This window comes from Orbicella faveolata, unplaced genomic scaffold (genome assembly GCF_042242905.1).
Source record: "Orbicella faveolata isolate gen_17 unplaced genomic scaffold, um_ofav_v1 contig_34, whole genome shotgun sequence".
NCBI classification, from domain to species: domain Eukaryota; kingdom Metazoa; phylum Cnidaria; class Anthozoa; order Scleractinia; family Merulinidae; genus Orbicella; species Orbicella faveolata.
The window spans coordinates 29,247,290-29,274,073 of record NW_028301563.1 but is presented as its reverse complement, the minus strand read 5'-3'; the positions used below and the strand labels follow the sequence as shown (position 1 = coordinate 29,274,073).

The 26,784-nt window shown below is 38.4% G+C and overlaps 1 protein-coding gene across 2 annotated transcripts; it reads left to right on the top strand.

The window, feature by feature from the left end:
- Nucleotides 1-8,617: 8,617 nt before the first annotated feature.
- LOC149105685 (adhesion G protein-coupled receptor L3-like) lies at nt 8,618-23,926 on the top strand. Of its 2 annotated transcripts, none has more exons than XM_089270492.1 (18): nt 8,618-9,531; nt 10,863-11,237; nt 11,646-11,701; nt 12,200-12,238; nt 12,749-12,893; nt 13,577-13,705; nt 14,663-14,732; nt 15,525-15,621; nt 16,125-16,183; nt 16,685-16,811; nt 17,507-17,613; nt 18,300-18,402; nt 19,078-19,225; nt 19,668-19,752; nt 20,581-20,647; nt 21,375-21,457; nt 22,340-22,466; nt 22,790-23,926. In XM_089270492.1, exons 1-18 carry the CDS (start codon nt 9,390-9,392, stop codon nt 23,051-23,053), a joined length of 2,223 nt encoding a protein of 740 aa, XP_089126618.1. In that variant the 5' UTR covers nt 8,618-9,389; the 3' UTR covers nt 23,054-23,926. The 2 variants fall into 2 exon arrangements, with proteins under 2 accessions (XP_089126618.1, XP_089126617.1); XM_089270491.1 differs by having other exon boundaries at nt 8,619-9,531; nt 10,851-11,237.
- Nucleotides 23,927-26,784: the final 2,858 nt, after the last annotated feature.

Below are 26,784 nucleotides of genomic sequence, written 5' to 3'. Positions count from 1 at the left end.
TTCTATCGATTGAAACTTCTCTGAGCGGCGTAAAAACGTTATCGATCTCCGAGTTGCGTTGTTCTAAGATGTTCTGAGCATATCGCTTTCTAGGTGGCAGGCGAACTTTACAATTGCGTAACTCCACTCGAATTTGCTCCATTTCAGGTCTTTTTTGACCGATCTGTTCAGTTTAAAGAGATTTCTAGCTTTTATTAGTAGCAGAAAACAATGATGATTATGTCAACCAATTAATACAAATTGCAACTCGACTTCTTTCTGAATTTGTTAGCAAGTAAAGCTACCATTACTAGTTGAGATTATATACAAGAAGAAACTAAATTATGTAGCTACATAAAAACTAGTAACATACATGACAAATTACAATTATTTCGAATTGAACTAAGACCAGTTATGAAAATCCTCTTTTTCCATCGCAATCGAGCGACCATACATTACCAACCGTTCTAAACCTAAACCTCTCAAAGGAAAGAAATATTGAAATAAGTACAATTTTATGTCTTAATATCAAAACAATTGGATAAAACAAAACAAATGGACAACTGGTTCTCGCTTTTCCCTGAAAACCATTTAGGTTATTCCCCCGGCTTGATTTTCCGTACTAATAAAACAAATGAAAATTATTTAAGCAATAGACCACTCTTTCTATGGGTTTACCGGCGCAGTAAAACACGCGGGATGTTGGAAGACCACGAGAGCAACTTGTAAATCACGAGCCGTTAGGGGAGTGACTTTCAAGCTTTTCGAGTGTTCTCCAACAACCCAAGTGGTTTCTTGCGCCCGTAAACCCATAGAAAGAGTGGTCTATCGCTTTTATGAAATGACTATAGAAAACGTCTGTCAATGTACTTTTGTGATCAAGTTGCTTATTCTCATCAAATTCATGAGGTGATGCGACAAACCAATCACAGCGACTGAGAGAATAAAAGCACGGACACGAAATCTGCAGAGCAAAGCGACGAAAACATTTCACGCTGAGAAAGTGTTAAGAAAGGAAAGGGAACGGCTATCGGTGAAAGGCAATTAAAAAGAATATTATTTAACTCAAAAGTATTTTCACTGGGAAGTGCAGGGATTCGTAGGTGGAATCGGTCATTACAAAAGTAAAAGGCTGTAACGTGAAAGTTGTGCAAGTAGTCGAAACCTCATGTGCTTGGAGAACTGATTCAACGCAGTGTTAAACGATAACTTTCCAAAGTTTTGTGAATGGAATAAAGGTTAGTTACAAAAACGCTGCTTCCGAAATTTATTCAGCGCTGAAGGTTATGAAGTCCGTTTTTCTCTGTATTTTGCTAAATGAAAACTATTGCTTGAAAGCTAAGCTTATGGAAACCAAATTCATTTATCGTATTATGCATGCATATGCACGCATGCACTCAGTTTAACCTCAAAATGTCTGATAGAAAGAAATCTTTTTCCTGCTTTTTTGACAACCCAAATTGATCAGTCAAGCCCACTGAGCTGACTTTGCCCTCCACATACCGTGGAAAGTACCGAAAAAAGGGTTTAAAACTTCTTTAATTTTAATCTCAAACGTAACCGGAGTCGGCGCAAAGTTTTTGCATGTAAAAAAAAGGTAAAGCTTTATATGACGATCAACCTCTGGTGCTTTTTTTTCCTTGCAAATCCTCATGTATATGTTGAATGAAAACATATTCGTGTTATTTTTAGTATTTTATTTGTTATCGCTAGAGTAGTTGTCTAGTTCCCGCGTAGAGCTGCCATAGATCGGGAAGCGTGGTTTAGCGGTACAATAGAACATAGGTTTAGCAACTCTATTGACCAATCAGAGCGTGCGTAGTATCTCAGTTATTTTATAATTGGTTTGAGCTTATGCTACAAGAAATATTCTTTCATTTACTTGAAAGCCATATGATTAATTAATCCTTAAACTTTATTGACCAAGCTTATTCGGTCAAGATGGTTTGAGTTTGGCCTCGTTCTTTTTTTGCGAGTTTATGGACCTCGATTCCGTCTCGTTCCATCTAAAAGGCAAAAAAAGAACTTAGCCAATATATATCCATATGACTTCACATGATGTCAGTAGATACCCTAAAATGATAACAGAAAGTAAGTTCTAATGCTTAACTTGGAATGGTACACTAAAAGGAACCAAAACGTTTGGTTGGATGTGGCGAAGAAAGATCAGTTTCGTGCGATTTCACTCATTAAAGGATAATACATTTTGAAGGTTTTATTTAAAATGGTTGCTGTGGCAACTAAGTACACCCTTTTGAGGTAATGTTTCCTTTAGAACTGGCGCCAACAGCTCCAGCTCTTTTCCAAAACAAGACTGAATTTCAAACAAACATATCGTGTAAGTTTCTGTTTCGCCCTTTGCAATAGTCTGTCCTCGTTTGATTTAACCAGAAATAGTACAAAACATTTTTCTCTCTGAAATGTTACATTAGTTTCTAGCTATGCTCTTTACTCCTGAAAAGTAGTAAGCAATGGGGATATTGTCGGTGTGTTTCGTTGCAATTCTTGCTGCTCATGTCCCATTTATTGGACGAGGTGTTTACGCTAAAGGTCATTTTGGAGGTAAGAAAATTGTTAATTGTTTCTCTTTTTTTGCTCCCAATATCAGAACTTGAGTTAATTTTATTTTTTATGACATTTTCTTTTACAAAGATCTAATTTTGCCATAGTTTTGGTCAGTTCAGAGCTAAAATAATTACGACTCATCATCATCATCATAATTCATGGCTCTCCTCTAGGAGAATAGGACCATTGACTTGTCTCTTCCAATCTGCTTTGTCTCTCGCAACGGCGACAGCTTCATTCCAAGTGGAAAAATCCATCTTCTACCTCTCTCCCTCTGATGTCTCCTTTCGTCGGCCTCTTCTCCTCTTTCCCTCAGGTGCCCAGGTTAGGGCAATGCGTGGGTTCTATTGGTGGTTCGAATCCATACGCAGTAAATGCCCTATCAATCGCTACATTGGTCTCCTAATCTGCTCTTTGATGGTGCGCAAGTCCTAGCGCTTAGCCTCACTTCTTCGTTGGTAACCCTTATCGGCCAATATATCTTTACCAACCTCCGTAGGTACTTATAAATGAATTTGTCTAGCTTCACCTCATCCCTCTTGGTCATTCTGTAAGTCTCGCATTCATAGAGTACCACTGCTGTGACGCTGGACTTGAAGATCCTGATCTTGGTGTTTTTGCTCAATTGACCACTTCTCCAGATCTTGGCATGTTCGCCTGTGCTCCTCATCACCCAATCAATCACCAAGACAGACAGGAACCCTGACATATTGCATCGCTGCTTAACATCTGACTTCACCTCCAACCAATCTGTCCTTTCATAGCCGTCCACCACTGCACTTGTACAGTTAGTGTACTTGACTTGCACCATTCTCACGATCTTCGTTGGTAGTCCATAGCATCTCCTGCTCTTTCAGAGAATGTCTTTCTTTATGCTGTTGAAAGCATTCTCGTAATCCACGAACCAAAGGCAGAGGCTGGAGTTCTATTCAGTTGCCTGCTCAACAATATTCCTGAGTACAAAGATCTGTTCTGATGTACTCCTTCCCTTTCTAAAGCCAGCTTGTTCCCTTCTCAACTCAGCATCTGTCCCGGCAACAATCAGGACTCTGCCCGACAACTTGGCCACAATGTACATGAGGGTGATACCTCTCCAGTTCCCACAACTTGTGAAATCCCCTTTCTTGGGCAGTTTGATGATAAACCCCTCAGGGACACTTTCTTCCTCCTATACTGTGTTGAATAGCCCATGCAGGGCATTTACTGTCGTTTCAGCGTCAGCCTTTGAAAGTCTGCCGTAATGCTATCTATACCTGGAGCCTTTCCACTTTTCACGTCCCCAAATGCACTCTTGATCTCCTCTCTTGTTATCTCTCCAATACTGTCATTCACTACATCTGTCTCATCCACATCAGTAACTTCAGCCTGTTTAGAATTTTCCTCCATATATAAAAAGCTCTTGACATCTGACTTTGACCTCGCCTTGTTTTGGTCAATAGCCTTCCTTCTTTGCTCTTCATCATTCCTAACTTCCTTGGCCCTTCGTTGCATAACCTCCTAATTGCTTCATATGCTCCTTTCCTTTGGCCCTGCCGCACAGCGTCTTCAGCTTCTTATGCGACACTGTTGATCCATTTTCTCTTGTCCTTCCTAACACTGCTCTTCATCCTCTCATCCTTTTCTTTATACTCATTTTCTGTCTTTGCTTTTCGGCTTTTCTGATCTTGCATCATCTATCTTTTTTTTAGAGTCCTCCTCTTCTTGATCTTTCTCCAACCTTCCGTGCTGATCCAGCTCTTACACTTCCTCTTTCTGCGCCCTAATACATTCAGTGCCGTTTCAGTGTAGGTGGTCTTGATCTTCTGCCACGTTTGATTTATGTTGTTGGTTGGGTCAGGTTACTCACTGTTCTGGTGGTCATCCACAACCGTGTCGTTCCGGTCTGGCGTCTGCAGGATGCCGAATCTATTCCTCAGTTCGAGCTTGAACTGCTGTCTGACCTCAGGTATTCTCACTTCACTCTCCTCATACCTGGCGGCCCCTTCCTGTTTCTCGCCTGTGCTGTTCAACCTGAGTTCGGCCTTCGTTATGACAAGGGTGTGGTCGCTCCCCACATCAGCTCCTGTGTGCGCTCTTGTGTCTGGGGCGGACCTCTTAATCCGGGGCCTGACTGCTGATGTTTAACAAAACAGAACGATTTATATGTAGAAAAATGTAAATAAATGCGTTTGTTCTTTGTTGTTTAATTTGCTTCTCCTCATTCCATTTGGATATCATGATGCGTTAGTTTTTGTTCTTCCAGTGTATATTACGAACTAATATACACTATTCTCTTTTTCTCAGCTCGTGAGCGGGCGGAATCAACAAATCCTGCAATCTGATTGGTTCCTGGAGCGGGAGGAATTTTCTCATCCGGACCGCCACAGCGGGCGAAATCCGTCGAGTTGATCTATTTTCGCGAACGAATTAGCGGTAATCTTTAATCTTTCGCCCTTTTTATACTTCCATAGACGATTAATCAACGCAAGTTTATCTCTGTTCACCTTTAAATAGCAAGGAAAGTCACTGTGAGTAAATTCAATCGAGTTTTTTGAAGTTGTGAGAGTTTGTTTGGCTGTTTGTAACTCGGCGCTGTAATGGCGCGTAATCCTGTGTGTCGCTCTCTGAACAATTTTCAGTAAAAAATGTAGCAATTTCAGTCGAGTCTACCTCTCTGATCGTTGCTGTAATTTTGAGATAAATTCTGTGGAATACACTTAACGAATTTCTTCGCTATCTGCTATTCAATTTACGGTAGAAAAATCTGATTTCGAGTGATTAGCAGCGACTGACAGAAATTGTTTTTGTAGTACAACTTCAAACTTTGACGAAATTTCACACCGAAAAACACTTTTGGAGAACTTAACTGGTGAACTAAATACAACTAACAAAAAGTAGTTCGAAATAAATCTGTCCTTTAAGGTTACAGTATACCTTCGGCTCGGCAATTTTCTTCAAATTTGGATTTTTGGGTCAAAATAGTGGTCGAAGAATAATCTCTAATTTCTGAAAACATTTTTTGAAAAAGGCTAAATATTGGTGGAGAAATGGCGGTTTTACGTTTTCACCGGAAGTAAAAGTTTACCTCTTGATTGACAGCCCTATAGCGCGTATGCAATCAACCGAGACGATTTTCGCGGGAATTACCTATATGGATGTCACGAATTGACTACTCAGTTGATCAGCATTGTTGTTCTGACTACCCAGCATCTTTGGTATTAGGCGTGTTTCTATTAAGTTATAAGTAAACATAGACCACGTTTAAACCATGGACCAGTTCGAAAAAGCGAAAACAGCGAAGAACGAATGAAAATACATCAATGAGTGAAGAAGCGAAAGTTCGCCACGCGGATGAAGCTATAGTTATTGTATAAGGCGGGCAAATATTCGTGGTAAGAGAAAAGAAAGGTTCTGTAAAAATTTCGGAACTTGACAGCAATAACAGGGATGCTGACAGAGACTCTTCTGATGAGTCCGATATCGACGAATCGTCGGACTCATTGAGACCATTTGAAATATTAACCATGCACAGTTGCCCACACACAGTTGCTCTCCGCGCTTTCTTTTGTTTGTTTCCTTCGCTCAGCCACTCTAGCGTTCGTATCCTTTTTAGTCTTCTCCAATTTGCCAGACCAGCTTCAAGAAAAACCGAGCTACAGAAAAATCATCTCTCTGCCTTCGGTTCCTTGAGCGCATTGCGAAACACAAGAGTTTTTTAGAGATTCGCGCGTAAATTTCACCAGGAGGTTAACGGTAGTAAACTTTCCCTGCACTGATTGGCTTAGTTATCTGAGAACCCAGTTGAAGGCGTTTGTGGGTGGAGTTTGTTTGCGAAGCAGAAAATTTTTCTTAGCGCTGTTTTCTCGAATAAATTTTTCCACTTGAAGCAGACACTTTAAAGAGTTATAACTCAAAGGGAATTTGTTCAATTGTTCTTAAATTTGGACAGTGCCTAGTTTAACATATAAACTACAAAAGCGTGTCTGGGAATTGTTAATTTCGAAATACTTTTTCTTCGAGAGCGATTTTTGTACGATCACTCCACATTTTTTTAATCCTATTTCGAAAATGTTCTGTAACTTTTTACTGCAATTGAATATGCCAAAACGCAGACACGTTTTTTAAGCGCTTTGGGCCCTGAAACCGAGGAAAAAATTAAATAAGCGAAAAACGAAATTCGCTTTGACTTGTAGCTTTCGAAAGGTGATTCGGGCGCTCGCATTTAGTGGTCGTGAAAAATTCGACAATTCATTTTCTTTCAAAATTCTTGGTATAGTTTGATAGCCAGCCCCATAAGCTTTAATTTGATATAGGGGTTTAGGTATCTACAGCTTAAACTGCACGCGCATACGCGTATACTGTAACCTTAATACATCTTTCTTTGTCTAGTATCCGAGTTACCCGCTTGTTCGCTCGTTAGAATTTTTTCAAGTACGAATGGTTTGTAGACGGTGCGTAAGCCAATTCAGCGACAAAGTTGCATAAACAAACCCACTTGCAAGCCAGTTTACCACAACAGAAAAAGATAAACATGTTATTGTCCGGCTTAGGGTCGGTCCGTATAGTGAAAAACTGTGACCTCGGGCATTTTCAAGACCTCGGTCACAGTCTTTCACTATACGGACCTCCCAGCCGGCCAATAACATATATATATAGGAAACAGGATTTTATGCTTATCCCAAGATGAAATGAATACATTACATATTCATTCGTCTTATTACGTTTCGCCCCTGAGTGTTACAATCATTACAAAATAGACCAACTACGCGGAAACTCTTACCAGTTTCCAGCAACATAGCCTTTCTGAAGAGAAATAAGGCCGCCAAGTGGAGTATTTCTGATCATCCTATTTTCGACTGTAATGGAACCCCTTTTACTTGATCGATAATATATTCATAGTCTCTCGCTTTGCCCTCACATTCTTCACGTGCAGTTTGCCACTTGGGGATAACGAGACTTCATATTTCCAGGCTTCTTTTTTCCCCAAGAGACAATCTCTCCTCGAGGCGTGAACGCGACAGAAAAATTCAAACATCGTTGATTTAGAGTGCCAAACATCAAAAGAAATCTTTCTTACAAAGGTGACATAAAAAATGTGAGAGATTGATCTACATTATCGTGATAATGGAACCCACATGAGGGCTTCCTCGCACCCAGTACTTTGCTTTTATGTTTTCTTCAGTGGTAAACTGAGGTGCCCTGAGAGGTAAGGGAAGGGGACACGGACAGCTAAGGCCCCTTCCCATGCAAACCCCTGCATCCAATCTCGCGTCACTGTCGCAAGAGCCTGATTATAATATGGCACGACTTAAATATTCTCTGTCACCATTAAAGCAATTTACGTGACCGCACGAGGAGAAAATAACAAATGTAATTATATTAAGACAAAACGTTGCGCTGCAAAGGTCTTTTTTTTTAATAATAACAATAAAAATTTTAAAACTCACTAACACAAAAGTTACAATCCATTTACATTGAAACTCGATCGTTTTTGCATTTTGTGGGAGGTACGACAAAAAGTAATTACATTTAAATCGATGGCAGGCGATGAAGGAGCAAGGAAGGCGAAAATTGGGAAATTTGAAACGAAACGCAAACTAACTTTTTAAACAATTGACGCTTCTTTTCTCAAGATGCAAATTTGTGCCGAGTTTTCTGACAAATTTCCGTCAGCAAACAGCTAGCAAAAGCTGCCAGCAAGTCGTTGTATCATAAATGACATGCTGTATTGGCCATCTCATGAATAATACAGTCACCTATAAATAGAACAAATTAAAATGTAAATGCAGAGTTGTCAAAGGATAAAAGCTCTTAAGCAGTGAACACGAAACACCTGTCTGAAACCGAAAACAAATTCCAAATTTTGCACGCAGCGACTTAATGATGGAACCTTCTGTGCGAAAGTGTGCTTTCTGAATAGCTCATTTTAGAGAAAATAATATTCAGATGAAAGCCATTTACTGGTTCATTCAGTGGTTCAATTTATTGGCGGCGACGGTAGCTATTTTCAGATAATTACGTGGAAATGCTATATTTTGATAGTGCGACGTACGATATGTCGTCAAATAGTACTAAAACAGAGTTTTTAAGGATGAAATTAACATTATGGGTAGAAAGCATCCATTTGACTATTTTACTAGATCACAGAAAATGTTTCTAAACGAGCATTTGGGATTCGTGACTCCTTGCAACTCTGACCAAATTTTGAATTATCCTTGTAAAATTAATAGGCTGCCCAGGAAACCGCGACAGGGCAAAGAAGATCGCGAAACACGGAATTTTGCCTCCGGTATCATCACTACACGAACACTCTAAGCCATCAATCAAAAGCCGCCGACTTACTGGATTAGAGGTTTCAGGTATTCTTATCCAAAAATCGAGAAGCCTTACGACTCAAATGTCTGTTATTTTTTTTTCCTTTATAAGGATTAGATGCTAGGTAATTTAACGGAGCGGAAAAAAAAAAACAGCGGTAATTGGTGGACTTGTGCATGGGTAATGATCAAAACAAGCGGGCAGGCAAGCGTCATGAAATAACTACCATGAAATAACTTATCGTGTTCCTTAGTTTTCTTATCGATTGCCATCTTTTAGTTTTTGTTATATAAAATCAGCATAAAAGTTGGAATAAAAATCGAATGTTATAATAAATGCGCATAAATTAGTTCTAGACACCACAAAAATGAAAGAGGCAGTCAATTCAAGTAAGATTGGGCATAATTTTTGAAGTAACACTCGTGAGAGGACTAACGATAGGGAATCATTATTTGCGGAAACCTGCTTGCTATGCACGAACGCGAATTGAAACTGAAAGCGCGATCAAAGCTTAAAAACTTCAACAACGGCTGTTCCAGTTACCTTAATGGATGTTTGACAAGCAGATTCAATTTATGCATAAGTTCTATCAAAGTTTCCTCTTTGGCGGAGCCGACAGATCGAAAATGATTCTAAGCGGGAATGGTGTGCTGTGTTGGCAAGCGTTGCTGGCTCTCTTGTACTTCGTTGACGGTAAGTTTGAGAATTCGCTTTTTTCTGACATGCAACAGGAATTATGGAAGAGCTGTTGTGAGTGTGATTGGAAGAGAAGTGATGTTTCAGCCGAAAGTGAAAGCTTAAAGACAAACAGAAAAAAATAATAACTCTATCCAATTAATTATTGAGTATCTCTGCGCGTGTTTTTAACATCATAATGTCGTTGGTCTGTGGTGATCAAAAAGCTCTATCTAACATCAATGCTTAAGATTCACCACTCGTTTTAAGTCATATTTAAAAGGAGTATTTTATTTTGGAGAAAATCCCTAAAGCGTTAATATTTGTCTAAGCTATTTAATATACATCAAGTGTTTTCAAAACATCGTCCGTTTTATTTTAAATTATACGGCCGTCGATAAATTTCCTCAGAAAAGCCATTTATCTTAAGGTTTTAGAGAAGTTTCAACAACACTCCAACGATTTCACATCTTACGTCATGTACGAGATATTTAACTGAAATTTCCAATTTCCTTAAAATATCTCGCCTTCATCTTATTTGACTCAACAAAAATCACACGGCATTAACTTAGGACTTGCATATGTATTTTTAAGTCAAGACAAAAGCTAATTTTAAACTTCGTATACCACATTTAGCTGTTTCAAGAAAATCTGAAGAACACAGCGGAAACGTCAAGGGCAATAGATATGAAGTGAAAATTAAAATTTTCCGCTTTCGTCGAAAATGATATGCTGTTCTTCAAACAGGATGTCGGCACGAACTAATCAAAATATAGCCATGTTTATGGTTTAATTTTCTCATGCAGGGTCAAATGGGTTTGCAATTTCAGCTTGAATCAGATATAAAGAGGTTAAAGTGCAATTTTTTTTGCCTTCAGAGTAAACATCTCCGCAGCAAACGCTAAAATTTAATTTATATTTGGTGTGATAAACATGCAAATGTCCCCATGTTATGACATCATAACTTCCTCTCATTTCAGTAACAGCGATAGGCAAGGTCCTTGCATAAATTACCGCTGATCAGCTATACCTTTGGAACTAATTTCATTGTCTCTAAATTAGCATTTGATTGTTGAGGTCTTAGCCAGATCTTTCAAAATAGAATCTCCAAATGCGCATGCCATAAGCTTCGTCTTATTAGAATAAATTTCTGAACTAAATCGTGTATTCAATTTGCTAGCGCAATTTGGAAGACTAGAAAACTAATTTACATATTAATATACATTAGTAGGAGTAGCACCGTTCTTATACGATCAAAGTACTCATCCGGAGATAGATTTTAGAACGATATCGTCTAATCTGTTTTTGCGATCGTTCAAGTTCCTGGATATTCTCAGTTGCTTTTTCAGGCTACGAGTCAGTCGATGACCTAACGAGTTGGACCTCGGCTGCAAAGACATTAACGGGAAAAGATGGCGGTGTGCTATTGGCCAGAATTACGAGCATTGAAGAACTTTGTGAGGCCCAGGCAGAGACTCGCATGAAGCTCAATTATGGATACTGGACTGCGCTCAAACTCAACAGTATGGGCGTGTACCAGTGGGGGCATCTCGCCAACAACACAGCTAACGTTACAGAGGAACTGCTAGACAGGACTCAGCCAGTGGATCGCTGCTATGTGATAAACAGATCTGCGATGAAACTATTGTCAAAAGACTGCGACAGCCTTCAAGGAGTTTTACACTCATACCCGGACGATGATGATGATAAGCAGACAATCTCATGTAGTTATATCATCAGAAACTATTTACCATATTAGGCCAGGATAGAAAACATACCCGCTTTTTTTTCAAACTTATATAAAGTTTGATAAAAAAGGGGTTAGAGTTTTGAAAATTTGGGTGGTTCCGAAAAGTTGTATCTTATCTAATTATTCGAAGAATTTAGAGCCTTTTTGAATTAAATAACTTTAAAAACCTTTTCAAATAACTCTGTGAAGATTCTTATCATGCCACCATAGTAGTGTCAACTGACAAAATAATGTAGTATCGATCAATGGAAGTAGAAGTCATGAAAAGTGCCGGACTGTAGCTGTTGTCAGTCACCTTAACGGAAAAAAAAAATTGTTCCCATCTACACGTTTTTTTGTCCTAGTGCTACATAAATTGTTTTTATGTTATTTCCCATTGCAGATAATTCAAGTTCAAACCGGCCTCTGGAATATTCGGATGGATGCATCGAATACGAGGTAATCGAGAGAAAATTTAGAAAGTCAAGATGTATGTCAAGATGTGGTGTCAAGATGTCTACCGAATGTCAAGTTACTTCTTTTGATAACCAAACTGATCCAACATGCATGTTTATCTCCACCATATTACATAAGCAATACTTTAAATATATGAACCATAAAAAGCTGTTCAAGAGTAATTCGTGTAGCAATTACGATGCCAATGTTGGTCACATTCTTACGGAAATAGAGAACACGTCTGCGTGTTTGGGAGGGCCAGTGCCCAATCATTATTGCATTTGCGTGCAAGAAGAACGCGTATTTATCATTATGTACTGTGTACCACTATGTATAAAGAGTCAATAGCGGATAATATTCGGATCATAACCATGTTTATTGAAAACATTATTCATTCAAAGCAGCGTAGCCAGTCAAACTAGATCTCGCTACTGTTATACGGACACAAGAATGTCACCAATTAATGACAAAGACAAATGTTTCTTTCGTATTTCCTTACAGCTTTCAAAATGCTCAAAACTCGTCGATTCAACAAAGCAGGTAAATACGTCATTAATTGATTTATGAAAATCATTCTAAATTTGCTTTCGTTTTCCCTTGAATTGGAAAGCAATGATTAGCAGGCTGGAGGGGGCGGGGGAGGGGAGGGGGTGGTACGACATTTTAATCCTAAAATGGTTGCTTGGGGTAAAATTGTTATTTTGATATATAAAATAACGGTATACGGGATATGCGGGCCTACCTACCAGCGCCTCCCACCAACCTCTCCCCAACCGATTCCCTTCTGAAGGGGGCCTCAAGCTTGTTGATATTTCTAGAACCCCTTACACTGATACTTCACATGCAAGTTACTTTTTGCTGTTGCTGTTAATTTCTCTAATGCGTTTGTAACCGTCAAAACACACAGCTGAGGTTGATAATAGCTATGTTCACTGTATAGAATTTCAACAGCCTTTTAAATGATCAACTAATGAGAGGTCATGAGAGATATTTCTTCATTCAATGGTTGTCCCTGTTTGAATTGTTCGATCGATTGATCGTATTTAAAAGGAATTGCCGCAGCCATGGTCTTGCAAACGGTCTAACGGAACGTCATATGGAAGCTGCCAAGTCGAGGAGGCTATCTTAAAATGCTGCCAGACCTACTGTCAAGCAGGCAACCACACCTACAGGGTAGACACAGCATCCGGCATGGGTAAGTGAGCATTAACTCTCTATCGTTACACTTACCCTTCGAGCGAAGATCAGATCAGAATTACCCACTGTCAACTGTCAATCAAACATAGGTAATCAGTTTGAAAGTGTGTCTTGATTGGGTCTCGTCCGTCTCATTCCCAGGGGTACCTCCTAAGTTAACAGCGGTGCTAGCGCTTGTGGAGTTATAGGCTTGCCGCGCTTGGAAACGCGCTGTGCTTTCTGTTTTCTAAACAGCGATGCTAGGATAAGTTGTGAAGCCACAGAGCATCACATTTCACATTAGAATTAATTCTATTAGAGACGTGATTGTGACCGAAAAAAATGCAGTTTGTAGCCAACACTATGGGGCAATCTGCAGCGTTTACAATGTTCTTAATGATTAGCCAAACACAACACAAACAATGCCCCTAGCCAAGTGTCAGCCATCTCCAGCCCTCAATCTATTCGCCGGGAGATTAAACTAAAGGCGGGAGATGACTCTCATTTCAGCACACCTCTAGCCCTAATAACAAAATAGGTGCATATTGACAAGAACGAATCTAACTAGAGGTTTTAAATAGGTTCAGGTCAACTGAACATTGTTATATTTGCATAAGCTAACCACCGGCTCAATAAATTTTTCATAATAAATTGTGGCCTTAAAGGTCCTCAGTATTTTCTTAATGAATTTAATTACTGCAGAAACAAAAGTAACAAAAGTGCCCAGAGGATATTACAAAGATGTGGAGATCAGTTTTAACACAAGTGCCAACAATGAAGAAAACAAAGAGGTTAAAGTCACAATTGCATCCCAAGTGTTCAATAATACAGGTAGGTAGCATTCATTATTGCATTAATTCCCTAACTAATTAGTCTGATAATTAATTCTCTTTAGACCGGAGCGGGCCATTTCCGTGAAAGCAATGTCTTGAAGCAAGTTTTGAAAATTCTGGTTTTTTTTTTTTTTCTTCTGTTTTGAATTACAAATCAAATTTACATTTTTGGGGTCGCTATTAACGCATTCTAGTCCCCAGAGGCCGCGCTCTTTTTGGTCAGCGCCAGAAATTACGACCTCTGGCCGAACCCGATTTCCTGAGCATGCACAGAGTTTTCGTTTCGTATTCTCAGTCAATCAGCTTTGTCAGAGTTGGCGGAAAGTCCGTGAATCGCGGACTTCCGGTGTTGGACCAGCTCAGAGGTCGCGATTCTTGGTGCTGACCAAAAGGAGCGCGACCTCTGAGAAAGAGAACGCTATAAACATTTTTTTTTTTTCTAATTTTGAGTCAGATTTGAGTCAGAAATCCAAAAATGACGTCTATTTGGAAGCTGTGACGTATTATGTGTGACTGTTGTCACTTTGTTATCCCGCATTGCGGACTTCAAAGGAAAAAATGCTGGACGTGCTATTCGCAAATTTTTACCAAGTTTTGCCGTAGCTTTAACACTGATTGGGAGGGGAGCACTTGGGGCAAAAAGGTAATAGCTTGTATAAAAGTGCTTTTCACGCGTTCTAATTGGTTAACTCGGAGGTTATTAGCAGTGTATTATTCACCTCTGAGCAACATGGCGCGAATCAGTTTGGAAATTTTGACTTTTGAAGGTTTATCAGGTCAGAAATGAAGCAATGCGGTATAAAGCGGTGGATATTTAACTCGCCGCTTCGTGGATCGGTAAATATCCACCGCTATTCACCTGCACTTCGGTGAATAATTGTTAAACAGAACATGTAACTCAGCTCACTATATCGAAATTTTGGATTTATTTTTCTTATATTCCTCCGGCTTTTAGAGAGGGTTGTCGCTGTTTTGTTACATCGCACCACAGGTGATCAAGAATTCAAACTGACGAACACCAGAGAGTAAGTACACGTACAATTGACCTTCATCTTGATTTCTTGAAGGGTAGGGATGGCGCAGTGGTGAGAGCCCTCGCCTGCCTGTGTCATATGTGGCTTGAGTTTGTTGCTGGTTCTTGCCTTGCTCCGAGGGTTTTTCTCCGGGTTCTCCGGTCTCGTCCCTCAACAAAAAACAACATTTCCAAATTCCAATTCGACCAAGATAGAGGACCTGCATGCGAATCAGCTAGGGCTGATGTAACTTCCTCTCTAAACAAATATGTACCTCTTACTAATCGAGTTCAAGGGCCACACTGTAAGTTACGGACCGAGTTTTTCCCTATCGATTCATGATGGCTTAAGCGCAAAGCGCGTGGGGCATAAATAGAAGAGGAAAAACGAGGATCCGTAACTTTCAGAACGGACCGAGAAGACGAGCTTTGTAAAATAGATATTAATTATATCTCTATTGTTTCGGCCGGGTTCGGGAACGATCTCTATTCTCGCGGAACGGCTTAAAATTTCTGACGCAAGTCAAAATTAAAACGAATCAATTTGAAATCTTTGTTAAGTGACTCTTAAGTCGTTAGCAGGTCTCACTACACAATTTTAGAAGTTAAAGAGAGTTGTAAACTTTTACTTGCTATAAAGGTTGAGAAAACTTGGCGATAAAACACGAAACATTTTGGCAACAAAAACAGTTTTAAGTTTTAGCGGGCCGTACAGTCGAATATCGCCCGCTAAATTGACCAATTACGGCGCGCGTACTAACTGAGATATATAATAATACAATTAATCGTTTCTCTTTTAATTCAGTTTCCTACTCTATTCTGATGTTGTTGGAGTTGTACTTAAGCCCCCCAATAAGGAGATTATTCCAAATAAGGTCATCATCTACTTCAGTCACAACAAGGTGAGATGCTATAGCTCTCTGCTTAGAATGTAATTCTCTTATCTCTTCAAATGAGGCAGAAATTTTTAGACAAGACAATTCCGACCAGAAGAAGTTGGGACGAGACATATTGCTTACTCTCGCAGTCGCTTACTAACGATGTTCAATCATTTCTTTTCTCTGCACTCGGTCTCCCTCACCTCGTTTTATGTAGGACAGCTTGCTTGATAATGAATCTGAGATATGTTTGAATCACCAACAGACAGCGTTAAGTTTCAAGAAGAACTTCATTATGGTGTATAGTACATCCAAAATTGTTTCCATTAAGGCCGTAGAATTGGTCTTCGTCAAGAAATATAACATGAACAGTCCCAGATAATTTGCTGGATTCGCCATCATAACGAAAACCAAAGATGTGAAAGTAACTTAGAATAGCTAAAGGTAGCATTTTGTTTATATTTGTGCGATGACTGGGCTGCTGAATGGCAGTACATGCATGTCTTTTTTTTATTATTTCTTTTTAGCCCGAATCCAGTCAAAGAATCCATGAAAGAAAATGTGTCTTTTGGAAAGAAGATTTCGAGTAAGGTTTCGTCTGCTTGTTTCTTAAGCTTTGCTTGCTTGTGTTTTGATAAGTATTCCTCTTGTCCTTCAATCGTAATTAAGCATTCATTACGCTAACTTTCGAGTTGAAAATGCTCACTTCCCAAGGCCCAAAACCCATCAAATAATCACTAAAAGAAACTGTGTCTTCCGAAAGGAAGATTTCAAGTGCGGTTATGTTTGCTTGTGTTTTGATATGTAAGATATTCCTCTTCCCCTTCAATCGTAATTTAGCATTCATTACGTTTCGAAATATTCGATTTCCCATACCACGTCACGCAGTTAGATTCACTCCCACAGTACCACTCTCCTAGGGATTAACAAAGCTCAGTAACAAAATGCTGGGGGAATAACCCTAGTTTGCGGGTGTAGTCATCTAGATCTTATGCTACCGGAACCAAAGGTCGCTTCTGAAGCCACCAGTTTCCACTGAAAACTGCTAATTTATTTAACGTAACATTGCGCTGATACTTTATTTAAGGACCTTGAATGGCTCGTGGTCAAGTGATGGGTGCGAGGTGTTGGACAATTCATCACCTGAGACAACAATCTGCGGCTGCAATCATCTCACCAATTTTGCTGTCTTAATGCAATTCAAAGATGTAGAGGTAGGGGTCACTCAATGCATGAATAAGCTAGTTTCTACCTTGATTCCAGGTGTTGGTTCTTAGATGGCCGGCATTAAGAACATGATCTCAAAGTACAAAACAAAACAAACAAAAAGAACAAAAAGAGCAAACAAAAAGAGAGAAAGAAATAACAGAAAAATGAAATGATCGGTTAAGGAACGTTTGTTGGGTAGCCTCCTTATTTTACTTCATGTAAAATACATTCAGCCTCGACCTCGCACTTGGGATGAACTTTGAGCCTAATTGCACAGATTATACGGCTCATTTTACAAATCGAAGATAGCTTCTTGTCTAATGATCATAAGCGACACACAAGGAGAGGTATAACTGTCCTACTCTTTAATTTGTCACCTCTATGAATTGAAATATAGCCTTAGTTCTCCAAATAGCGACAATGCATAATATAGCTTTTCTGTCGACACGGTTGGACAATCACAATTTCTCTCCGTGCAGTGGAATTCTGACCACACACATAATATTAGTAGTTTTAGAAGTTTAATAGAGATACATCATCTCCATAGATATTAGCTAACACTAGCTGCTCATAAAATAGAAGTTGTATGTGATTTTTGCACCAAACCGGCAGGATATTTACGTACTCCTTCCTTTCTCGTTCTTTTTTTTTTTTTTTTTTGATTTTGATCTTTTATTCTGTTGTTGTTCTATTCTTTCAGGATATCCCACCTAAACACAAAATAACGTTACTAGTTATTACCTACATTGGATGTGCCTTATCTCTTGCTGGAGAAGTTCTGACTGTCTTTATATATGTTATATTTATGTGAGTACTTCCATTCCAAAATTGTACTAAACTTGTCGGCAAGTAATAGGCCATTTTACAGTTGTGTGCTTAGTTACCTGGCCTATGAATGCAAGCGAGGCTGGAGGTGACCTTGCTTTGATACAAACCAATCTGCTTTTCTCATTTAATTGCCGGCTAGTTAGCATAAGAACAACTTGATTTACACAACAAAAACAGTGACGTCGTAATCAAAACAAGGTCACCTCCAGCCTCGGTACCATTCAAAGGCCCGGTCACTGATCAGGCAACTGTGAATGTTCTATTGATCTGTGAGCCATTGACAAATCGCGATATTTGGCGATAACCGAGTTCAATAACAAAGTTTGTTTCTATATTTGAATCACTCTCTGACTACCCAGGTAAGCGATCTGCCATTTTCCACACAAGAGCGTGGTTACAATTACGCACGAGCAGAATATTAGTTGCAGCTAAACACATTTATAAGGCATTACGCATCAAAGAGCTATTAATTGTAGGCAATTATTTGCATGTCGCGCGTTACTTTATTGCTCAATAAAAGGAGGAAAACTTGCACCCATTGATAAAATACATTATTACTTAATATATTTCTGAAATGAGAAGTTTTGATAATCTTTTTTTTTCTAATAAAAGGCATTATGTGTACTGAAAATAGCTTTTTTATTTGTATTATTTTCTTTTTGCAGGAAATTCAAAGCAGAAGGAATTCAGATTCGCATTAACCTTGCTATAGCTTTGTTTCTGGCTCAAGTTGTGTTTCTTTCAGGAATCGACGCTACGAATAACAAGGTGTGAATTTTTAGCAAGAAATCCAACATTTTGAAAACCACTTTGACGTCATGAATAGGTTAAATGGAATCAACCCTTTTATCTGTATTTTTTTTCAAAGTAGGATACTTCGTTTTGTACATTTTATAAGGCTAAATTAGTACAATAGGAGGTTCAATGTATCTTTACAATCAAAGAAAACAATTATAAAGTGATGTCTGTCTGGTTTAAACTAGCATCTATTAGAAGTCGCACAAACCTCGAACAACACCAAAATGGGTCTTTTTTAGGGGTTTATATTAATTCAATTTTTTCGAGGAGTATTCCTGATATATATTTTCACATGGGAAGCTCCCCCAACCGGGTTCATTACGGCTATCATGGGATAAACTGAATACTAGTCAGATTCTTATGGGACGCCAGAAGTGCAATTAGCTTATTATGCCCTCTTGGCGTAACGCGTTAGCATTTCTAGGCTTCTTTTATTACACAAAGTTTAGTTGCATCGTATACCGAATGGTATAAAAATGCTATCTGACATATGACGGTATCATTTTTATCAACACACGTGACCTCATTTTTGATATCAGTTTAACTGCGCTTAAATTTGTTGGTGTGCGATCGAAACATCTTTGGATCTTCCTCGGAAGTCTATCTTTAGAAAAACTTGGTAATCTTAACCTCTTTTCTCTTCAGTCTGTGTGCGTCTTAGTTGCTGTGTTGCTTCATTACTTGTATCTGGCGTCGTTTGGTTGGATGTTACTGGAAGGAGTCTTCCTGTATGTCATGATCGTTGAGGTCTTTAGTACTGTGAACGTGCGATACTTGTATTTATTTGCATGGGGTAAGTTATCCTTTTGTGTCCTTATGTCCTTATGTCGCTCGGGTGACCCAGGCCTTTGTCGTTACGTTGTCAACGATTTGACAACTCGATACTATTTGACGCGAAATCTCGTTACGATAGTGGTAAAAAGAAAAAAAAGAACTGCGTAGCTATTTTGACAACTCGGACTCTCGTGACAGTGTTTCTGGATCAACGGAATGTGAAAACACAAATATAAACAGATTTCCACCCATTCAATAGAACCTGGCGATAACAGTACTGTTTGAAATTTCTCCAAAAGTTGCATGACAGTCTTGAGTCTGATCCAGTTAAACTGCATCAAATTACTAAAATCCCCTTTTGTTTTAAGAGAGCTTTCCTGGTCTTTGCTCAATCCGTTTGTTAGAAGAACTAATCCTTTTTCAGTTGTAACTTACAAGCGATACCTCATATCTGTCGATAGGTTATCCTGTTATACCAGTTGTAATTTCTCTTGTCATCGGTGCTGACAGTGACGAAGGGTTACAGAATTACACAAACGAAAACTTGTAAGTACACGGAGCATTGTTGAAGCGCATTAGTTAAAGTTCCGAAGATTGTTTCAACGACCGTCGCAGATTCGTCAGAGACGTGGTCATCAGGGCTCAGTCATTCAAAGGGTGGATTACGCTATCAGGATAAATCGTTATCCAGTGGATAATAAACGATTATTGGATGAAGTTTTTGTGATATCCGGACCAATCAAGGTCGAGGTAAGTGTTATCAGCCGAAGCCGAAGTCTGAGGCTGATAACACTAACCGGGGCCTTGATTATTTCGGATATCACAAAAACCGAACCTTATAATTGTTTTAGTATACATTGTGTTAAAGAAAATAACAACAAACACATTATCGCACCGAACACAGTTTATTTTCGACAAGCCATGTTCTACGTGAACTTGACATTGTTCTTGGCAATCATGCATTGCGCGCGCAACCTACGGATTATTCACTAATCTGCTAGCAGATTAGTGAATAATCTGTAGGTTGCGCTGTTTCCCAGAATTAACTGTAGGCTTTTAGCCAATGAGAAGACAGATGGTGACTATAATGCATAATAATTGCTGTTGTACTATAGAGTTTAGCGGAATCTAACGCGCGCTCTTATTGGCTCATTTACGGTTATGTGCCAATGGCTAAATCTGAGAAAACAAACCTGTTTCCCTCGGGGTCAGTGATTAAGTGTATAATAAAACCCCGGCGAAAAAACAAACTATGCTATCCACTGGATAGTGATTTATCCGGTGAATAGCGTAGTAGCAATCCACACTAGGAATCCTTGTTATAGTACAATATCTATGAATAACTGCCACACACTTATGTGATTCATTTCACAGCTGCTGGTTGTCATTCTATAAGCATTTAAGCTGGGCATTCATCGCCCCTGTACTACTTGTCACACTGGTAAGTTCCACTTATAGCCTGCGAGCAACGTCATCCTTAAACTCGCTCCCATGCCAAAGCGAAAAACCAGTTTGCACGCACGTTCTATTCACCGACCAACTGATAAAAACAAATATCATATGAAAGTTAAATTTTCGAATAAAAACAGGACTCTCCGAATTCAGTCAAAACTGGGTCAATATAGAAGCTTCAGTTCCCGCATAGCAAATTGCTTCCCAGATTAATTTCAGCCACGTTTGTCAGCTTTTACTTAAATGCTAAAATTGCTATAAACGGGCAATTAGCACGAACACCGACAGGTCTGGATAAGGTTAAAATGATTACATAACTGCTTCAAATACTGATGGATTGATGATGATTGACTAAGGGACTGAGTAAGTGACTGACTGACTGACTGACGGACAGACAGACAAAGACAAGCAGACACAGACAGAAAGACAGGAAGACAGACAAAGACAGATAGACAGAAAGACAGACAGACAAATACAGACAGGTAGACAGACAGACAGACAAAGACAGACACAGACAGAATGACTGACTTCCTGACTGCCTGACTGTTTGACTACTTGACTGCCTGATTGAGTGCCTGGCTGACGTAGTGTCTGACTGTGATTCTTCTGTCTGACTGACTGACTGTCTGAATTACATATACTGACTGGCTGACCAACTGATTGATTAATAAGCGACCGGTAATTTTTATAAACCCATTTTCCTTTTTTATCTTTAGATCAATTTTGTGATACTAATGGCTGTTCTACGAGAAATCAGAAATCTGCACGAGCCCAACCCGTCTAAAATGAAAACTTTCAAGTAAGTTGTGTATTTCACTCAATCTTTGTTATCGGAACTGATGTTTTTTTTGTCCAACAATCGATAACTCTATTGCTATTTATTTTGTTTTCCTTCGTTGCTTCGGAAAAGGCTCATTTTCCCCCGAGGCCCTCAATGTTGAGGTCGAGTCACCCGTTTCTCTTGGGCCCAAATTAAATGTTTTGTTCTACATCCCAACTCAAAAATAGAAAAAAAAAAAAAAAAAAACTGCGAAAAAATTATTTGCCTGACGCCAGCTAGCACAACAAATTTGCCGCGGGTTCAAGATGCACGACCTCATCACGTTCGAGTCGATAATGCAAGTTGTTGTTAGTGAGTTTCGTTCGCCCTAGAGAGTTGGTAAGTTTTGACCCACGACACGCGACACGTTCTCCTCAAATCGGAAAACGTTTTTGAGTTGGAACTAAACCAAATATGTTTCTTTTGTATGTTATTTTCTTCATGCAGTATGGCCTTACACTACCTTAAGAGTCAGTGCGTAACTGTTTGTTTCTTGTCTTGCTATTGTTTCATTTTTCTTTCTGAATTTTTTTTTTTTTTTTTATACAAAACCAAGAGCTCAGTCGCAGTATCTTGGCCATCTACAAAATTCTCTTTAAATTGAAGAAAACCTGAAAATAGTAGTTTACGAAGATAGATAAACACCCAAGAAATAAAATAAACCATAAAGGAACAATGATAGTTCAGAATGGAGAAGATTAACACGGATTACAAACGACGAACTTGAAAAATTTGGGTTAAACTCTTCAAGATGCACAAACCGTGACGTAGCTCCTTTAAGCCCCAAAATACATACTCAAGAAGAAACGTGCTTTTTCCTAATTAAACCATTGCTATTTTATTGTGTGTTTCTCGCCTTAGCAAAAGTCTCAAGTCATTTGTCATCTTAACTCCTCTGCTGGGTTTGACTTGGGTGTTTGGTCTGTTGGCAGTCACAGACGCCGGACTGGTGTTTCAATACATTTTTACCATTCTTAATTCTACACAGGTCTGTATACGGTTATTTATTGCTTTGGCAGCCGTACTCATAGTTGAACAATTTGCTGTATGGCCTTACTCTATAGAATTGCCAGGTTTAAAATGAACTTTAATTTTATTATTATTTGTTTAATTTTCGAATTTTTACAAAGAAGTGAGGTAGAGACTCAAAATATACATTGACTAACAAGCTTTATAACAGCAAAGTGCATTAAAACCGTCGCGTTTCTCGACCATAGAATAAAATAGGATAATGCCTTTTTTTTTTTTTTACATTTAACAGGCTCTTCTCAAGATATTGATTCTCATAAGATGCATCCTTTACTTCAACAGGGCATGCTCATATTTCTTCTGCATGTGTTGAGAAACAGCGAAGTACGGACAGCTTTTCATCACAAGCTTCTGAAATGGAGGTTTGACATGTTTTATAGCCGCACTAGCGTCAATCGTGTCCAAGGAGACGTCTCGCAATCAAAAGGGAAAAGAAAACGGCAAATTGATCCAGATGAATCTAATAACAAGGAGTTACACAGTATTCGTCAGTCAGGAGAACAAATGGCACTTTCGGTTCAAGTCTCCACTCCGAGTAATGGCTGAGCCTGCGGTTTCCAGCGGAAGTGTTACTTATTAGAAACGTGTTTTAAAAGACAAGCTCCTCTTGGCACGTTTTACATGTAGTTGAACCATAGTTGATAGAGGGAATGGTTATGAAACCAGGCAAAGTTCTTTGTTGCATGCTTTTGTTGGCTATTTCGAGGTTTAACCTTCAAAAAACCTGGCAAAATACAAAAGGTGGTTATGTTTGCTCATACAACTAAGCAATAGAAGCATTGCGATTACGTAATTTATGCATAGTCAGTAAGTAGAAAGCCAAAGATGTGCAAAGTCAAGGACCTTCCAACATAAATCTTAGCCTGTTTGTTTGCTTCTTTGGTGTTTACCGGGCTTCTTAACCAAATTTCCGTCTATTAACTATGTTTGAACGAAACAAAAAAAAAACTAATTAAACATGTTTCTTCGGCTAGTCTGGCTGGATATTATGAGAAAAGGAAAAAAACAAAAAACATTTGCCTAAAAGATAGTTAAAATAAATAAAAGATGAGATGATGGGGAGCGGGCTTCGAAAAGAAACGAAAACAGTGAGGATTTGATACAAAATGTAAGCAGTTTAAAAAACGTAAAGTAAACGTCGAAAGAGTTTTTGACTACAAGTTGACCGTAACCTGTTTGTAACAATATTACACGTCTCCTAGGTGTTTTTTCACTATGTTCGTAATCATAAAGCCCAAATTAATACCTTTTTTTTAAAACAAAGATATTGAATAGGACTAAGATTCTACGGAAAAGAATCCTAATCCAAAATGTGGCTACACGGTACGTTAGATTCTCCTACATATAATTTCCCCTATTTTGTTTTGCTCTAGCACCAGAAATTAAGTAAAGATTCATAGTAAAAAAAGTGAATGCTTATCTCTTGTGTTTTCATTGTATTCGTAATCATAAAGCTCAAGTTCATTATTTTTCATCAGAGATATTGATTGAGGAGATGAATCCCAATCCGCTGGATACGGCTATAACGTAGATTTACTTTCTCCGACATCTAATTTCTTCAATTTGTTTTAATCAAGCTCCTGAAATTAAGTAAAAATTCGTAGTGAAACAGTAGCATCCACTAGAAATATTATTCATTTGTGTCTTTTTATCACAAAATAGATTATAAATGAAAAAAAAAAAAAGATAAATTCCTACAGAATTTGTCAAACGGAAGGTCAAAAAAAATTGCAAAAGGTAAATTTAGGGAATTTTTCAAAGTTGATATTTTGAGCCATAACCTAACTTCGATCTTCGATGCAAATCAAAACTTTAAAGGGGCTACGTCCTCGATTCTGCGACAGGAATCCTTATCCAAGATATAGCTATAACGTTGTTTTAGATTCTCCTACATATAATTTCCACTTTGTGTGTGTGTGTGTGTGTGTGTTTTTTTTTTTGGTTTCAAGGACCAGAAATAAAGTAAAAATTTGTGGTAAAAAAGTGGCATCCGATGAGAATATTATTCATTTCTTTCAATTTTTATTACGAAACAGTTTATAAATGAAGAAAAATAAGATTAATTCCTACAGAATTTATTGATTTGCAACGGGACGTGAAAAAGAAAAATGAAAAAGCTAAATTGATACAGCAGGAAATGAATTCAGGTTTAGGCTGATGGCGGAAGGCCTAGGCTAACGCACAAAACAATTAACACTCACAAGGCACGTCTCTGTTAATTCCAGTTATCTCGTGTTTTCTACGTAGGAGTTTGTGAAATCTGACGCTAAAGCAATAATCCTTGCACGTACATCTCTTTTGCTGGCGTAAATAGCTATTTACTTGAAAAGAAAGATTTAGTTTCAAATGAAATGAGCACAGATGCAGCTTCATATCCAACGTCAGTCTTATAACACCGATTCTCACACCGATTCCACACGACACAACGTAATGTTCCAATATTAAATATTGTTTAAGAAATTATGCTTTTCGTACGTGCATTTCCATTTTCTCTAACTACAGCTGAAGACCAGTAAAAAAACCCGGATTTTGTTTTCATTCGTGTGCAAATGTTGATTACAAAACTGAATATAATGAGCTTGAATGTTGCATAACCAGTATTTAATAAAAATTCAAGCACGCTTATTAGTTATGTTGTGTAACATTTCGGTAAAACAGTCTTAATGTTAGTAGAAAACTCGACATGTAGTTAGCAACAAAGGACCCTTACAGCACTGCACCTGGCAATGCCAATGACGTATTTTTGTGATATTAGTAACATAAAAGAAAACACCATGTTTATGAAATATAAAATGGAGACTGTTTTCCTTCCTGGTTTTACCGGTAGAGTTTTATTTTTTCCCTCAAGCTGAACTTCGAAAACCGAGTTCTGAACGCGAAAACTGTGTGCTCTTAACTTGAATACGACGAGAGAGAGGGGAAGAACGACACTGAGAAAGTTTAGTGGAGTTTCAATGGTTCATTTTGTGTTCTTTTACGATCTTTGAACCCTGAAAGGAAATATTGTTCATCGATGATTTTTTGTTTGTCTGATATCCGTTAGTTTTCCTGTTGTCATCAAAAACAGTGGTAACTCCTAGTTTTTTTTCTTTATTTGGTCTAATATCCGTTAGTTTTACCATTTTAATTAAAAACAGAAACAACGCCTATGGGCAGTCATTGGGTAAGGCGTTGGTTACCTTTAAACTCTAAGCTCTAACATGTGTTTAATTAAGTCAGTTCCTGAAAGTTCTCGAAAGTTCAAAACCAATTTAACTGAACAGCTGCAAAAAAGAAAAACACGATTTTACTGTCCTATTTTTGCTTAAAAAAAAGTCGCAAATATTATGCTGCTATATGCAAGCTATGTAGCGCAAAGTAAAGGAAAAAGAGAAATGCTTGAGATAGAAAGGCTTCGAAATAATACTGCTTTGGTTGTAGAAGAAACCGGATAATGAAACAGACCCTGAGAAGTTAGCAGACCCTGAGAAACGACTGAGTGGGCTTAAATGCCAATCAAAATAATCAGAGGGGATTGTATTGGCTAAACATCAGAAGAAAGTGTCTCTCTTTTGTCAATTTGTTTTCAAATCGGTAGACACTTCAACACAATGTTTAAATCATAGTTTTGCAGTTGATTCTGTCATTGTACCCTTGCCAGTGAGCCGGTCACACGAACTCTGGAAGAAGTTGTCCACAAAGGAAAAATACCCCAAGGAGAAAAGGAAGGTAGGCTTAAGTAGTAGGCATGAGTCAGTTCTATCGATTGAAACTTCTCTGAGCGGCGTAAAAACGTTATCGATCTCCGAGTTGCGTTGTTCTAAGATGTTCTGAGCATATCGCTTTTTAGGTGGCAGGCGAACTTTACAGTTGCGTAACTCCGCTCGAATTTGCTCCATCTCAGGTCTTTTTTGACCGATCAGTTCAGTTTAAAGAGATTTCTAGCTTTTATTAGTAGCAGAAAACAATGATGATTGTGTCAACCAATTAATACAAATTGCAACTCTACTTCTTTCTGAATTTGTTAGCAAGTAAAGCTACCATTACTAGTTGAGATTATATACAAGAAGAAACTAAATTATGTAGCTACATAAAAACTAGTAACATGCATGACAAATTACAATTATTTCGAAATGAACTAAGACCAGTTAGGAAAATCCTATTTTTCCATCGCAATCGAGCGACCATACATTACCAACCGTTCTAAACCTAAACCTCTCAAAGGAAAGAAATGTTGAAATAAGTACAATTTTATGTCTTAATATCAAAACAATTGTGATAAAACAAAACAAATGGAC

Coding starts and splice junctions, on each gene's coding strand:
- LOC149105685 (XM_089270491.1), top strand. CDS start 9,390: ATGTTTGACAAGCAGATTCAATTTATGCATAAGTTCTATCAAAGTTTC. Junction 18,403..19,077: donor TCGACGCTACGAATAACAAG/GTGTGAATTTTT, acceptor TTTTCTCTTCAG/TCTGTGTGCGTCTTAGTTGC. Junction 20,648..21,374: donor CTGTACTACTTGTCACACTG/GTAAGTTCCACT, acceptor TTTTATCTTTAG/ATCAATTTTGTGATACTAAT.